General features: G+C 34.9%; 1 protein-coding gene across 1 annotated transcript in view; it reads left to right on the top strand.

The window, feature by feature from the left end:
• Positions 1-17,158, top strand: part of B3GLCT (beta 3-glucosyltransferase) — a 47,793-nt gene that overhangs the window by 28,504 nt on the left and 2,131 nt on the right. Inside the window, exons 7-14 of the mRNA XM_066313147.1 lie at positions 2,273-2,409; positions 3,249-3,312; positions 5,829-5,960; positions 6,954-7,023; positions 10,952-11,065; positions 12,698-12,797; positions 13,762-13,881; positions 14,402-14,546. Of these exons, the coding sequence (XP_066169244.1) occupies positions 2,273-2,409; positions 3,249-3,312; positions 5,829-5,960; positions 6,954-7,023; positions 10,952-11,065; positions 12,698-12,797; positions 13,762-13,881; positions 14,402-14,546 (882 nt within the window). The remainder of the gene's footprint in view (positions 1-2,272; positions 2,410-3,248; positions 3,313-5,828; positions 5,961-6,953; positions 7,024-10,951; positions 11,066-12,697; positions 12,798-13,761; positions 13,882-14,401; positions 14,547-17,158) is intronic.

Consider the following 17,158-nt stretch of genomic DNA (forward strand, 5'->3'; position numbering starts at 1 on the left):
AATCCAGCAGGGAAACCGATTTTTCTGTGAATAGCCTGAAAATTATGTAACATAAATAAAAAGATGAATATAGTCTGTTTTATGGTCCCTTCTCCCCATTTTCCTGTCTGTTACCAATTCTGATTATCATCAGACTGAATGACTGGTGCTAGATTGTCTGTGATGTAAAATAGTAGGGTATTTTACTTGCATTCTGTTTTTGATCTGTCTTTGTGGTTAGCATTCTGTACCTATCAGAAAAAAGCCAACACCAAAAGCCTTGCAGAACAAAACAGAAGTACAGTCACTAAGGGGCAAAGCAAGTTTGGCAATGCCAGCACACAAAAGGTGTTTATTTCGAATTTTCAGTGTTCAGAAAAAAACCCTCATGTCAGTCCCTTGCCTGTAATAAAAGAAGCCATACTCTGCTGTGTGAAATATGTTTTGCTTCTTGTAATTCTGCCTCAGGACTCACCTTAGCATATTTACTTCCGTTACAGGCACATGGTCTTGTTTCTCACAGTTCTTTTCTAAAATGGTAATAATAACAGTTCAGAGGTCTTACCATTTAAAACACTTGGTCTTCAAAATGAAGGACTGAATATATTCAGACCTTTGGAATAGCCTTTTTTTTTTTCTGTTTCAGAAACACCTGCTGGTAATTGATATTCTCAGAATAGAAACATGAACATTTCTGTTCTAGATGCTGCCCTTTTGGAAGTTTTACTCTCATTTGCTTTATGTACAAATTGTAGTAAAATAACAAATTACCTTCCAACCTGCAATAAAAAGCAAATAAAACATTTTGCTTTTGTACACAGTATCATCATCTTAGTGTAACAGTACATCCGTGATTCCTTATATACAGTAGTAGTTTATCAGGTACAAAATTTAAGGTGATTTGTATCAGAGCTTATTCAATATTAATTTTAAAGTCTCATCAGTCTCCATAATAAAAAGTTGGTATGTGTTTATCTCATTAAGAGGCCTGCAATGGGCATGTGAATTGTTGATGAATCTGCAGCTTTTCGGTGTGGATATGTAGAGATTAGTAACAGAAATATTGAGCTTGATACAAGTGTAGTATTGAGTGTAATAGTGAGTGAAAACAGATGTTTCAAAGCATTGAAAGAGACTGTGGAGCAATGTTAAGAGAATGTCCTGCATTGATAACCAAGGGCATTACTGACTGCAGTAACAATGAAAAACAGTGGGCAATGTCTTTAGATATAGACCTCAAGGCAAGCACCCAGATGCTGAGTTATACCTGAACATCAGGAAACACCTGTTTATTGTGCAGATGAATGAACACTGGCCCAAAGATGTTTTGAGGTCTCAATCCTTGGATATAACACGTGAGCCATTAGGACATGGTCCTGAGCATCCTGCTTTGTAGCTGGACCTGCCTGAGCAGGGCAAGTTTTTGGTGATCTCCAGAGCTCCCTTCCAACTTCAGCCGCTCTGTGGTTCTGTGTTTCAATAGTAGATTGATTCAAACTGTGCTTTCATAGTGGAAGATGTCAGCAAGGTTAAACCGAACTGTATGTGCCACTCCTCTTCCAGTCATCCTAACAGCTGTAGCTGATAGCTACAGCTCCAAAGATGTCTGGAATGAATAAACCAAGTGGATGGGCAGCAATGACTTAGTAGCTGTTGATACCTAAAGAGTATAAAAGATCTGTCTTACAGTTTATCTTTGAGAATCGTAAGAACTTGTGAAATATTGTAATGAGAGTGTGACAGCTGAAATCTCTTTTTAAGTTCCCTAGAGTAGAAGAGGCCAGATGGATGGAAATTCAAAACTGATATGTATGAAGTTCCTGAATACAATGCTTTTGAGTGTCTTGTCTAAAGAGCAGTCAGTTTGGGAATTCAAACACTGGAACAGGTTCCCCAGAGAGATTGTGGAAGGTATTCAAAGCATGACTGGACAGTGTCCTGGGCAAATATGTGTTGGGTGATCCTCCTTGGACAGGGGAATTGAACTAGATGATCTCAAGAGACCTCTTCCAGCTTCCACTATTCTATGACTGGGATTCAGTGTTCTTTGAACAGGTGCAAGCCAAGGCATGTTCTGGAGTTTGAAAGTGCAGGCTGTATTTGATTTCAGAGAACACTATAGTTTCATTTCTTACCAAATACAGTTTTTGTCCAGATTATTTATTGTGAACAATACACTTCCCTTGTTTTTGTTTTCAGGTTTGCATTATTCAGCATGAATGCAAATGCAGTCGTCATCTTCACTAAAAGGATGCTGTAGATGAACAAAATTGTTTCCTATATTCCTTTACAGGAGTGGTTTTTAGGTAAAGCATTATATGATGAAGAATCTACAATAATTCACCATTATGCCTTTGCTGAAAATCCTACAGTCTTTAAATTTCCCGATTTTGCTGCTGGTTGGGCACTTAGCATTCCACTTGTTAACAAGTAAGAATTGGATTTTAAGTCACTTCTTGTTTATTCTCCATTATTCTACACATTCCAAGTATAATTACTATAAAGACTTCAAAATTAAACAAGAGTGTGAAAATAGATTTTCTGTATCATTGCTATGCATGTGATTTATTTTGCTTCACTCTGCCCACATAAACTAGCTAACAGTTGTCCAGTACTAATTGTCTAACTAGTTCAATCCCATATTGTAATTTTAAGAATGTATTCTCCCACAGACAGTGGTTTTGTTCTTGAGTCATAGAGTGGCTGCATTGCCCACTAGAAGTGTTTCTCATGCTGTTCAGACAAACTACACATTTATTTTAGCTTAGGTGCTTTCAAATGAGATTTGAAAAGTTAATGGATTTCAGAAGTTGAATGCATTTTACCATAGCAAGGATCAATGTTCTTATGAATTGAAGGCCCCTAAATAATATACTTTGAAATACACAGAAAGAGAATATTGTCTGTAGTTTGAGATGCTGATCAATACTGAGCTTCAAATGCACTGCTGCTTTTAATTTGTTGAAAATTTTATGCCAGACTCTCAATCTTCCCCAGATGAGAACTTTCTTCTTGTACAGGAAGAATGTATCAAAATGTGTGTGCTGAAAATTGATATTAACATCATGACACTGTTTAGATTTTTTTAAAGAAAAAAATTTATGTGATAAATATAAGTTGCTTCTTGAGGCAATAAATACAGAAATGTGATTTGTTATTATTTTTTTCCCTTATAAGATGGTCAGTATTACCAGCCACACTTGCCTACATGCACTAGTGATTGATTTTTTAATATGTTTGATTAAATTTCTTCATCTCTATTTGCATAGGCTTGCAAAGAAGTTGAAGAGTGAACCACTCAAATCAGACTTCACAATAGATTTAAAGCATGAGGTAAGCAATGGTGTGATGAAAGAAAAATTGTCTCAAATTTATATGTGTGAATGGTATTAAATCATAATGGAAATGAGAGATTTTTCTTAAACATTGCTAAGAAGTTTGACTGCAATGGCATGTTAGATTCCTTCTCCTTCCTTTAGAATATTGTAATACTTTACAACTATATTTTAAGCATAGAAAAATTCATTAATAAGCTTGCATTCATTCATATATGAATGAGTACATGGTTGTATACATTAAGGTATCTTCTAAGGATTGCTCCGTAAGGAAGGAGAGAGACTTCCAGTTCAGGAACCATAGGATGAGGTGAGCAGTATCTCACTTCCAGCCATCCTCACTCACTTTCTGAATCAGACTCTCAGAGCTAAATGTGCGGGGGTTTGCATTAATTACTCTGAGGACTCTACCTTTGTGTGAACAAGCAGTGCTGCCACTTACAGCATGCAAGTCTGGAAAGACATTTTTTTGTCTCTGGTATGCAGCACTTTCAAAAGGTTGGCAGAAAGCATTTCAGTCAATGAGTGAACTGACTGAAAGGAACGTGGGAAGGAGGCTGCATCTGTGCTCCTTTTTTGGAGGCCTTTTTGGTTTTTCTGCATTCAAAGTGTTTGTGCCATCCCGGGTTTTGTACTGTCACCAAAGTGAGCTTCTGAACCAGGAATGGGAGAGGGGGATGAATCTGGAATAAGCTTCTGGCCTGAAATAAGAACATGATTAAGATTAGGAACAAGGAATGTAAGTAAGGAAGGAAGAACAGGATAAATATTTTGACCTGAAACTGAGTGACGCTGAAGTAGTTTTAATTCTTTTGACACTCCTGGAAAGCATCTATAGATTGCTCTGGTCCAGAAAAAAAGCCATTAAACTACTGCTGCTTTTTCAGATCTTGTAATGGTCATAAGCCTCCTCTTCTATAATATAAATCTACGGTATTTATAGAGTATAGATTTGTAGAATATTTAAATAAACTTGGTTTTATGCAAAAGCATTATTTTATATAATTTCCCCTCACTGATGTATTTCTCAAAAACAATTGAATCCTTCTCAGCTTTCATTTGCTGTGAGAAACAAGACAAGGTGTATTTTTCCTCTTGTTAATTTTTCTCAGTGCAAGACCTTTTCTTAATGCAAGGCTGCACAATGTCATTTTATTTTAACTTCATTTTTAAGACAAAACTCTTCTTATATCCCAGTATTCTAGTCTACCTCAGCACTAACAAAGTCTTTGAACATATTGTCATTAAAAAAAGATCATTAAGAGCCCCTCCTTTTGTGTGCCACAGATTGCGTAGTAAAAACCAATTGATCACTCGACCAACAAAATTGCTCCCATCCACTAATTATTCTGTTAGCAAGTCTTTGCCTATGTTTCATTTCAAATTTATTGCCATCGATAACCTACTTCAGCCCTGTAGTTATTCTTTCTGCACAGCCTCATGTCTCCCTAGAGACAGTTTCATTTCCTTTCATTTATTTAATAAATCACCATCTTCTCTGTCTTAAATCATTTTTATGTCTACGCTCTTCTTGTGTGAATCAAGAATGATAACAAATCAAGAATATAATCTGGTTTTTTTAATGGTTGAGTATAATGTTTATAAGAAATATTTTAGTTTGACAGACTGCTAATAACATATGCCTCTAGTCTTTGGTATTTTATTGTGCTCTGCATCCTTTTTATTATTTCTTTTTTGTTTGTGTTACTTTATTACTTTCCAAGTCCCTATTTTTTACATCCATAACATTTTTATCACTTTCATATCTTGCAAGCGTGGTAAAGTGTTTTTGTTGTGCTGCTGCTCATTTGTTGGTTGTTGCTTAGACTTTTTGTAACTATGCAATATATGGCGTATTCCCTGATGCTTATTCAGAGCTGAAATTGAATAAAAGAATTTTTTGTACATCTAACATTAGATCTGAACTAGGATTAAGACTGTTTTTGTCTTTTTATTGTAAATCTGTTTCCATTGTTTTAGTAACCTTGCGTCATCGTATGCTACAACCCAAAATGGCTCTCTAACCTCACTTCTGAAATAATACAGCTTCATGCCATTCTAAGGCTTTCTACTGAAATCTCATTTTTCAGTGGGAAATTTTAGCACATTGTGAATTTCCATAAATAATTGGTGAAAGTTGCAATTGTCACATGCTCTCTGTTGTCTAGGAGCATTGCTTCTTTGTTGGTTCATGTGATAGACATTAATTCTGAATAGCTGAATTCTGGACTAATACTAATAAAATTGGTTAAGGACCCAGGAACACAAGTGCTGTTCTCTGTCCTTCCAGTTGCAGGGAGCAATGAGAAAGGAAACTGGAAGAGCCAGCAACCAATACCTGGCTCTGAGCATGGTGCCACCAGCAGAACATGGAGGAATTAGTTAATCAACTCAAGGAGAAATCTGCTACACCATCCCATATCTTTCACTTTCCTTGTTAATATGATTTCTTTGTATGTCCTGAAAATTTTTATATGGTTTAATTACTGATATAAATGTTTCCAATTTTGACAGATTGCCCTGTACATTTGGCAGAAAGGGGAAGGACCACATCTTACTCCAGTGCCTGAGTTCTGCACAGATGATGTGAATTCATATAAGGCTGATGACTGTGCAACAACATTCAGTAATTTTCTGCCACTTTGTGTAAGTATAATGTTTTAAATTTCCTTACCATTTCCTCAGCAGAAGTAAAACTCTTACTAAAATATATAATACTGGAGTTGAAAAATCTCAAAACTTGAGAAAATATCTTCAAGTAAGCTAAAAGAAACCTCAACAAAATAGTTTGTTCTGGCGTTTATCTAGGATGTATTTTGGATATGCCTTCAGGCTTGTGTGGCACAGAATATTTCCTGGCAACTAATATTGCATGTGCTTTAATGAGTCTCTCTACCACAGTGTTTGGTTGGCGCATAATCCATAAATTATTTATCCTTACACAGTGAGGTGCTGAAGTATAGATGATTTTTTTTTCCCCACAGATGGGAATTTAGAACTTGCTGAGTCTAAAGATAAAATGCAAAATAGTATTTGGTGCCTTAAAGTACAACCCATCTCTTCCACCTCTAGGAGAATACATTTATTATGTTATGAGTTAAGTGTAGCTAGAGGCCAAAATATGTTCCATGCTTCCAGGAGAGCAAAATTCTAGGTGTCAAAAAGGATAACAAGTCAAAGTAGTCAAGTGGTTTATTACAGTTGAGGAAATTCAAAGATTTCTAGTATGTAGCAGTTAAGTTGTTTTTTCCCAAGTGTGATACAATTTGTGATCTCATAGTGACTGATTTCAAAGAAATTAAGATACCGTTCTTTTTTGGATGAATCATTCTTAGTTCAACGAGTTTTTCTACTCATGGTCTTTTCCTAATGATAAGTGTTTTAGTTCTTATTGGAGTACTACATCAATAGAAAAAAATTTCCTGTAATGTTATTTCAGGAATTTTAAACAACCAATGGTGGTTTTTTTAAGAAATAAAAATTTACTTCCTGGTTTATCACAAGAACACTCTTCTGCTTGATAGACCATACAATGAAAAGATACTTCCTGTTTTATTATATATATGGGCATATATATCCTGTAGAATGCTACAGGCACAACCTGCACTTAAAAGACTAATTTTTGTTTTGTTCACATAGGGAGAGCCAGTGAATAAGGAAGATGTTTTTGTTGCTGTAAAAACATGTCGAAAATTTCATGGTGACAGAAGTAAGTTGTTGGCTGGTCAAGGTAGTAGTTCTATGCAATATAATTCCTAAAATAAATATTTAAAAAGCAAGCTGATATATTCTGTCTCTGTAGCTCTTGGGACTAAATGTTTGCAAAAATTGACCAGGAAACAGGAAAGGTTTGGAATTATAAAGACTTTATCCTTCAGGTGGGATTTTTTTACTGTTCAGAGTCCTCAGGAATGCTGTGAAACATTTAAGATAAAAAAAATTGTTTCATCTTTAGTCACCCTTGGTAAAAAACTTGGAATTGAATACCTAAATTAAAACCTGCATAGGGTTAGCTTATATTGTTGTATGAAATATATGAATTAATACAGCAGCTATTAGCAGCTATTAAACTTCAGTGAGTTTCCCCTAGATAATTGCTTCACTTCTCTTTGTACCAGCAGTGACGATTGTGCAGCTCTTTGGTGGCTGGCTTAGAAATTGGAACAAGCTGAAATGTCCCTCATCTACACCTTCTTTTTGTCTTGCCCTCATCTCCAGTAAAAGACTGAGCAGCTTATGCTGTCATGTTGCTTCTAGCTGTTCCATGTGCACATCTGTTTTATAATGCTTGGAATGGGAAAATTTGTCCCTTCTAGAAATCTGGTCACATGTAGTACTTTGTCCAGCCAGTGGCCCAGATCAAGAGTGTGTGAAACACTATAGCATATTTCACCTGAAAGTCCATCTGAAAATTGTAGAGTTTCACAAGCAGTGGTAGTCACCATGCTAAAAACAACAACCAAAAAACCCCTTGCACAGCCCAACAAGATACACACAGCGAGCATTAACTTTCTCCTCAGAGGCACAGAAAAGAGACACAGAGAGACTCTGAACTTCTGCTAACACATAGTAATGCTCAGCTAAGTTGAGGGAGATCAAGTCTCAACAAAGCTTGGAAGGAAAAATCCTAAATCCACCAGTTCAGCGGAAGATGCTCCACCTACCAGTCTGCTCTGGTTTGCTTCTAGACATTTTGTTAAGAAGGAAGAGATTTATTCCCAGGAATTTGCTTGAATTTTATGTGCTCTTCAATATTCCAGGTGCATAATACTGTCTCCATTATGCTTAGTTTGTTTATGAACATAATTTAAAGTGATTATAATTGGAAAAAAAAAAAAAAAGAAAATCAAGTAATTGGTTAGTAGTACCAAATTTTGAGAGGGTTTTGGCACACTTGTCAAGGACAGGATGGAAGTAAAACTCTTTTCTTAACTAGGTCTGGTCAAAAACAGGCGGGATTTTTTTCATAATAAGATTTATGGAATTTTTTTCTTAATGCTACTGCACCTGATGAAGGCACATTTGTAGTATTTTAATAATATAGTTGTTAGGTTATCTTTAAAGTAGCTTTTGACAAAACAAAATTGACTGTCCTGTAATTGGAGTTCACTGAAGAGTTTTCCTTCCTGGATCCATGTTAACTTTTTAACATCAAAATTTGAAGAAAAATTAGAAAGTCAGAAAGAAACATAAGGCCTCAAAAAGATAGCATAAACATCCTTCAAGAAACACCTGTTGAAGACTGAGGAAAATTCTTGAACTTTCCTCACAGCTTCCAGTGTTATGCAATAGAGGATAATCTTACTCCAGATTTTGAAAGATTAATGGATGCCAGCTTCAGAGAGCTCTTTTTACCTGGTAAGTCGTTCTTCATTGTATGCCAAAAACTACATTAATGCAGCATTAAGGCTTGGAAATTGATGTGCTTCTAAAAGCAGCTAAATTTTACCTCAGTATTTACTTCAGATACAACTCTCCTTCTTACATATACCATCTGTAGTTATAAAACAAGTGTTCACAACTGCAAACATGCAAGATGCTTCTAGAAATAGCAGAAATAAAATGTCATTAAGAGCCTAGAGCTGACCTTTAAATATCTCTAGTGGTTTTAAAATGTTTGGTGTGATCACAAGTATTAATACATATTGATAAATATTTGCATCATCACCTAGTCCAAAATTTCAAGTAGCTTTCTTTTGGAAGGTACAATTTGCCAGAAATTACAAAGTATTGTGGGATTCTTTTACAATTGACATTAGTCTGCATGGTGACACTTCCATCAAGACAAACAAGGGAAAGAGAAGGACACTTTAGCTAAGAGCCCCTCTGCCATACGTCTCAACTGAGATGAGACTCAAGTCCTTGCTTCAGTAAACTTCTCTTCATTTATAGAAAGAGGGCCTCCACCAAAGGAATTGAGAGGTTCAGTCTGTAATTGCAAATATTTGTGTGTTAAAGGACCCTGCTGAGTTTCAGGTCCTTGTTTGGAGAAAGGTAGAACAACCTTCACAGCTGCATTTCTTCTGCCAGGGGAAGTTTGGATGCTCTTGTGTATCTGTGATTATTCTGTTCTGGAGCCTTGTTTTCTGAAACCTTTCTGGTTTTGTTCTGCTGAGAAACATTTTTAAATAAAAGATTTCAACAAAATAAGAAAATAATTTCCTGCCTGTACATGGTTTTTATACATAATTCCTTTAGCATGTTTTATGAAAAAATGAGACCATTTAGATTTCTTTAAGAACTTTAAAGTAGTATGGGACCATTGCAAAATGCTACAAAAGTGATTTTTTTCTTTTCAAAATATTGAAGCCTTTCAATTACTGCACTGAGTTCTTATTACTCTGTCTTAACAGTAAAATGAACTCAAAGGCAGCTGTTATGAAACTGAGTGTTGATCAATCAAGAGTAGTAAATCCTGTGTGTTCAGAGTAGAGGGAAGTGAGCAACTAGGTAGGCAACAGACATCAAATTAGATGATGGATGAGTCTAGCAAGGGGCTAAAGTAAGTTATTCACAAGCATCAGAGTTGTATAGCAGCAAAGAGAAGTTATAAATATTTCCTCCATTTAAAGCACTAACTGCTACTGGTGAGACCTCCTGGATGTGTCAGAGCATAAAGCAGAGAAGCAGTAAGAGCAGAATGCAGAGTACTTTCTCAAGAGTACTTGCTCATCTCAGGCCTGACCTCCTAATTTGTAAGATGGAAGAGCAATCATTATGTCAATCTGATGCTTTTCTTCTGAACATCCTGCAGATGGTTGGATTTTTTTGTGTGTGTGTTACCCGTAATTTATTCACTTCTGGATGTAATGGAAACACTCATGGCATCATTATTAGAATTTTGTATGATCATTTTTAAGTGCTGATGTGAAATGGCAAACTTGTAAGAAAAAGGTTGTTTTTTTAGAAAAGCATTAAGCAATCGTCCTTTGAATAGAATCTCCATGGGATCAAAATTGCTTGTATGGTATTTATAAACTAAACTACACAAATACATCTTATTTATAAACGAAACCATAAATATTTATATGTTTATAACAGGAATGGTTATAAAATGCCCTGTGAGTGTGTCTCTAGAGACAGGTGCTTTGGAGCATTAATATGATGTTGCTGTCAGATAGGATGTGTTTAATACCAGTACAGTATTTTAAAAGGTACATTTGGTCTGTTTCTGACTCAGAATATTACAGACTGTACTGTTGGATTAAAATATGTGCCATTTCAATGCTGAAAGGAGGACTAATCTTTGATAGTGTTTGTGCTGATGTGTGCTATGAATCATACAATAGCAAATGTAAAAGCAGAATTCCATGCTTTTGTTAGCCAAAAGGTAAATATCACATTTTTCAATTATTATTATTAATCATGAAGCTATTGTCATATTTAATAGAATCTTTTTTATCATTTAAATAAAACTGACCCAACTGGCTTTCATAAAATTGTAAATTTTTTCTCTCTAAATATTATAGGGAAGAAAATAGAATGAACATTTAGAATCACGATGCTGTATTTGAAGCAGCATTTTTATTACCATGTGAAGAAATGTGGCTAACAAAACATGGTTAACATGAATATTTGGATCAAGAATCTATTTTAATCAAGTTCCTTGTGTTTGAATGCCAATCATTGTTTTGCAGTACCGGTTGTAAAGCAGACTTGGGAAAGAGAAGCTGCCCTTATTGAATACTACAGTGATTATGCAGACATCTCCATTCCTACTATAGATTTAGGCATACCTAACACTGACAGAGGTGAGCTATTGTCTGTTGTTGCTTCTGCACAAATGACTGGCTGAAGAAGTGAAGTTTTATGGATATGTGTCTTTCATGTCAAGCATGAAGTTTAAATATTCTGTTTTTCTCCAGCACATATATGCAGCCTAAACTAAAGGAATGCTCTTCACACAGGAAATGGATGGAGAGTACATTCAGAGTTCCTCTGTGTGGATAACATGTTCTTTTTAGCAGAAACCTAAATACTGAGATTTTGAAGCCATGGTATACTGATAGAGTATACCAAGAGAAAAAAAGATTGGTATTATTACTTGGCGTAAGAGTAATAACTCTAGAGTTATTTATGATTTTTCAGTAGGATCATCAACAGTGAAGAAGTCATAAATTTATTTCAAAAGACCTCAGGCAGTGCAAACTGCTTGCCAAATGGCATTCAGATATTATATCCATGTGCCTTGCATGTCTTGATTTAAGCACAAAAACTAAATGTTAAGATTGAACCATCTTTTTATAGCAAACAACAGGCATTTAAATTAATTTACGTTGTGTTTGAATATAAAAAGGCTATGGATATGATGGTTTTCTTGGGTTTATTAATTTTGATTTTCTGTTTCATTTGATATATTGTTCTTAGGCTGATATTTTCTATCTATTACCTTCAGAATTACAGGTGTCCAGGCAATGGCCTGTTAGCCTTATCTGGCCCACAAGGTCAGTAGTTCTGACCTCTGGGTTATTTCTGCCTCTTTTTTTTGTCTGTTAGAGGCAGAGAGGATAGACAGGATTTTTTGTGTGCACAGGTGGAGCAGGACATGAGCAAGCAGTGAGTGTTGTCAGGGGGCAGCAAGTCTGCTGGGCACATGTGGATTAATTGTAGAAGCTATGCCCAGCAGTTCTAGTCCTGCCAGGGAGCTTCCAAGTTTTGTGATAGAATATAATACAGAAGTCTTGGGTTTAATTTTGTAAATGTTCACATAGTAGTCCGGATTAAGTTCACAGTCTCACCAAATCACCAGAGCAAGGATTTCCTTTGTTTCTTCAGCATACAATTCCTGCTTTTTCTCAAAGAAAATTTAACTGAAAGTGACTTCAAATATAAAACAGTTACTTTGAGTGATTTTTTACTAAATGTAATATTGATAGCAGTAATTACTTTAAACAACCAACTGTGATGAATAAAGACTGACTGAAATGAGGTTTGTCCAAGATCTAAAAAAGGCTCAGTAGAAGTCTGAAACTTCTTGTTTCTCATGTCCTGCTTATTCTAAACAAGGGTATTTCACTTATGCACTTGTAGCAAAGGGTGTCTTACCTCTGAACTTCATGATAATCTTGTGATAAATGTTCAGACCTTTCCTTGGAGGCAGTGATCAGGACCTGAGTTCCCAGTGAGGAGTATATTTAAATATTTCTATAAAAGCAATGGATCTGCCTGACGCATCATGAAATGCTATGACAATATCTTGAAGTATTTTGCAGGACATTCTTCTATCATAGTCTCCTCATTTTTAAAGCTCTTTAAATTAAGAGTAGCAATTTGTCCAGTATTGTTCAATGGCTTGACAGATAACTGGAATAAAGCTTGCTTTTAACTTAATTCGTATTTTATTTAAGTGTATATTTCTAATTACTAATTTCTCTTCTTTTTAGGTCACTGTGGGAAAACTTTTGCCATTTTGGAAAGGTTTTTGAATCATACTTCTCCTAAGACTCCTTGGTTAGTTGTAGTGGATGATGACACACTGATAAGGTATATATTGCTTTGCTTCAGGAGCTACCACACTTTATGTCAATAAGAGATTTAGCGATATTCACCTATCCTTCTTTGTTTAAGAGGAATAGCTATTTTATTAGTCATGTGGCTTTATATTACTTGAAGGAAAAAAATTGTCCCTTGCCATCAGTATTCTTTTGACAGGTATTAAAAACAATGTTTTAACTTGGTTAAAGCTGTATTATCATGTAATTGTTTAGTCTGAACACACCACATTTTGTGATTCCTCAGTGTAGGTATGTTAGAGCTCATAGAGTTTAGTGATTTGCTAAAAACCCTTCTAAGATGTGTTCCTCAGACAAATGTGTCAGAAGAAAGGTTCTGTAAGCTCAGGTTAGTTGTCTGAGCTACCCAGAATAGTGTTTTGGAACTCGCATTTGTTGGAAAACTGGATCCCATTCTTGTAAAATCTGAAAGTGCAACATGAGCAAAAATGGCACAGTGAACAATGCACAGGATCCCATGGTGATGAACAGTGGTTCAAGACAATACTTTACATTAAATCATGTGACAGAAGAAGAAATAGTGAGAGGATGTAACTGTGGATAATGCAGCATTCACAGAACTAAATCTACCATTTTAGTTTTCAATTTGTAAATGTTCATTGATAATTTGCAAAGATCTTATCATTGCTTGGAAAGTGTCATTTCATCTTTTCCCTGAGATGAATTGCAGTTTTGCTGACAAACGGCCTACGTCAAAAAATAATTTAAGCTAATTTGTTCATCATTTGACCAAATTGCACAGTCATATCTCATAGTAAATAATCCATCATAAATTTCTGTTTAGCAATTTGTATCTCTAGGGGTGTTTTTTTGGGTAGAATTTCTGAATTTCTCCTGTCATCTTTGTACTATTTATTAGAATGCTGTTGAAGATAGCAGTGTCTGTTCCAAAATGAATGTTTACAAGATGTTTTTAATCACTTTTCATATTATAGTATATTCAGACTTCGAAAATTGCTCAGCTGCTATGACCCAAATGAACCAGTATTCCTTGGAGAGCGTTATGGCTATGGCTTGGGAACAGGAGGATACAGCTATATCACTGGTGGAGGAGGGTAATTTGAGTTCCTACTGAGATCTTTCTGAGTAAAAATGTTTTAAATTATGACACAAATCAGTCTCAACAGAAACAACGATGTTTTCTCCAAATGTGTGCAATTTACCTCGCACCTTCTGTGTAGTGACACATGCTGGTCTCAAGTCCCCAACTCTTTTCGCTTACATTGGAGTTAAGAGTGCAGAGAACACCACTTTTTGAGTCCAGGCCAAATTTAGGAGGAATTATTAGCTGTAGTAGTAATGGTGGGTAGCTAATTTGTTGTTGGAATAACATCAATGGGTATAATTGATGTAATTAGTTTTCAGTATAAAAAGTAATTATCTTTCAGAAAATGCCTCTTTCACTATTTTTCAGTTCTGACTTTTTACATTTTGAATTTCAAATATGTTGTATCAGAGAGCTATGTTCAGTCTTGCAGTTTTAAATAATTCAGCAATATTTATTAATTAGCTATTTTGTATCTTTAGAAGTTTTTATACATTTCATGTGCTTTTTTTTTTTTTTTTTTAATTCAGGATGGTTTTCAGCAGAACAGCTGTTCAGAAACTACTTGCTAGCAAATGCAGGTGTTACAGCATGGATGCACCCGATGATATGGTCCTTGGGATGTGTTTCAGTGGCTTGGGAATCCCTATAACACACAGTCCACTTTTTCATCAGGTCAGTATTAAAAATGTATTTCACTTTTTCAGTATACACATAAAACAGTCATAAATATTCAAATTTGATAAATATGTAATAACGCTGACCAAGAAGCTGCTGCTGTTCTGACTTGATTCTCGGGAGAACAAGACTGATCAAATAAGAACGTTCTCATACTGTGGATTACTACAATGCTTTGTTAGTTTATATGATATTTTAGCTAGCCTATAACTACATTTTATTAGAAGTGCAGTCAGAGTGAGGATTTTGAAATAGAAATAGAATTAGGAGCCACATGCTTTGAGTGGTAGTCACATATCCTCCAAGGGAAAAAATCTACAGCACAATACCTTTTTCTTCAGATAATGGAGAACTGACTGTAAAATTTTTCAATGAATCTGCCTGCTCTACTTACCTGATTTTTGTATTGATTCAGTATTTACTATTCTGAAATACTCCATTACTGAAGATACAAAATATGAAATTATCGCTTTTATGGTAGATTCTGAAGAATGGTGTAAGTATGACAAATTGCTGTATGCTAGCACTTGGGAAAGAGAGCTTACAAAACATAATTTTTGTGTGAGTTTGGGAGAAAAGGGCTGGAGTAGATTTTAAATTTTTTTCTGTCTTCCACATAGTATTTAAAAAGCTAACTGTAGTGTCACTGTGGAAATTTTGCATGATGCATTAAGGCTATAGAGATTTTCTTCCTTGTAAGCCAATTAAACTAAATTCCTGAATGGTATGAACAAGAAACACGAGAGATTTTTTTTTTTTTTTCCAAACAGTGCACAACTTTTTTTAAAAGTCAGCATTTAAATTAGTGTAGCATTTGATGTTTTTCAGGTGTCAATCTAGTTGAAAAACTGGGAACACCTGTATATCTGAATATGAGCTGAGATAATAAGCTACTTGAGAATTAGTAAATTACCTGGTAGTTCAAAGCAGCTGTCAGTGGTGGAGGGTGTTCCTTATTTGAATTGTCAGCTTTTCCTATGTTAACATTCCATTTCTGATTACATTTACCGTTTGGAGAAATGGAAAGACTGAGAACATACTATTCAATTTTATTTCATAATTTGATTCCTTGTCCAAATAAAAAAATCGTATCTGTTTACTCTGCTGTTTTGTTTATCATTGCTTACTCCTTTCAATATATAAAGAACACAAGTAATGCATATTATAAAATCAACAGTTACTGAATAATTTTGCTTGCACAGGTGTTAAAAATAACCAAACCAACAAACCAGCCTAACTAAAGGAGAGTCATAACAGAACTCATTTTCCAAATTTGTTAGAATGATCCTTATTAAAAAAGGACCTTCTTGTAATCCTTAATAGTGTGCATTTGATACTGAGCCACTTTGAAAGGGAAATCCAAGCAGTTTGATTTTCCACATAGAAAATTGCACTTGACTTCTAATTCATCTTTAATGTTGCTTGTAATAAATTCTATTTAATATCCCTCGAACAAAAATTAACCTGTGGGGAAAAAACACTGAATAAAAGTTGAATGTGCTTATCCTACAAAATCCACTATTGTGCAAAAAATATTTTGAAAATTACAAAACCAATTTTGGGTTTTCTGTCAACCAGAAAATAGCTTTTTAAGGACTTTACTGAAATATTATGGTGTGTGGTGTTCCTTGAAATATGTGAATCTAAAATTGTTCTGAAATATAGATTATGAAAAAGAAGCAACGGTATCCTTATTCTTGGAGTGTCTATGATGTGTTTTCTTACTCTTACTGGTTTCCTGCTGCCTACTTGCTGAGGCAAATAAATATTTTCTAACTTGTTCCAGAGGTTTTTGACATGATGAGACTCGTTAAGAGAACAGGAACCTTCCCATGTTGAGTAGCAGCCAGAATTTTGGTCTTAAATACAAAATCTGGGCTAAAGCAATGTATTTTGCTTTTCTAGAACACCAAGTACAAATTTTAGAAAAAAAACAATTACACTTATTAGAGTAGGTACCATTATTTTTGAACTATTGAAACACCAGAATTTTGTCTACAGCTTACTAAAAAGCTGATTTATTTTCAAATAGCAAAAATCTTTGGTCTCAGATGTGTAAAAACTGTCTCTATCCAAAATAAATTCTTCAGGTTCTTGAAACCTAAATTTTCTTCAAAATGTTTTCAGAAGTCATGAAGGATACAGATTTCCTCTTGATTTCTCCAGTGGAATTTTTAAAAATAAGCACTCGGTGTTTTAAATATCAGAATAAAAAAAAAAAAAACCCAAAACACCAACAACACATACTCAAATTTCATAATGTCAAACTCTGTTGCCTATTTTATGACTGTAGCATATACAGAATTGCATGAAAAAAATTCATAAATATCACTATAAGTAGGTGAATAAGTAGGTGAATTAGTTACCAGCTTAGGCATCAAATCAATTATTTGTTGTCCAGGTCATTCAATTTTCTTGTTTGTTTGTTGTTTTTTTTCCCTAGATATAAAACACAAATGTTTGCCCACCATGCATTTTTCTTACAAAAACTCTAATGGCAAAATGTAGTTGTTTTACCAGGGACCACAACAGCTGGGAATTTAATGTGATGATGCACTTAGTGCCATTGAGCTGCCAGAGAAAATGAAATACATCTGGAGCATTAGTAT

Source organism: Sylvia atricapilla, chromosome 2 (genome assembly GCF_009819655.1).
Source record: "Sylvia atricapilla isolate bSylAtr1 chromosome 2, bSylAtr1.pri, whole genome shotgun sequence".
Taxonomy (NCBI): domain Eukaryota; kingdom Metazoa; phylum Chordata; class Aves; order Passeriformes; family Sylviidae; genus Sylvia; species Sylvia atricapilla.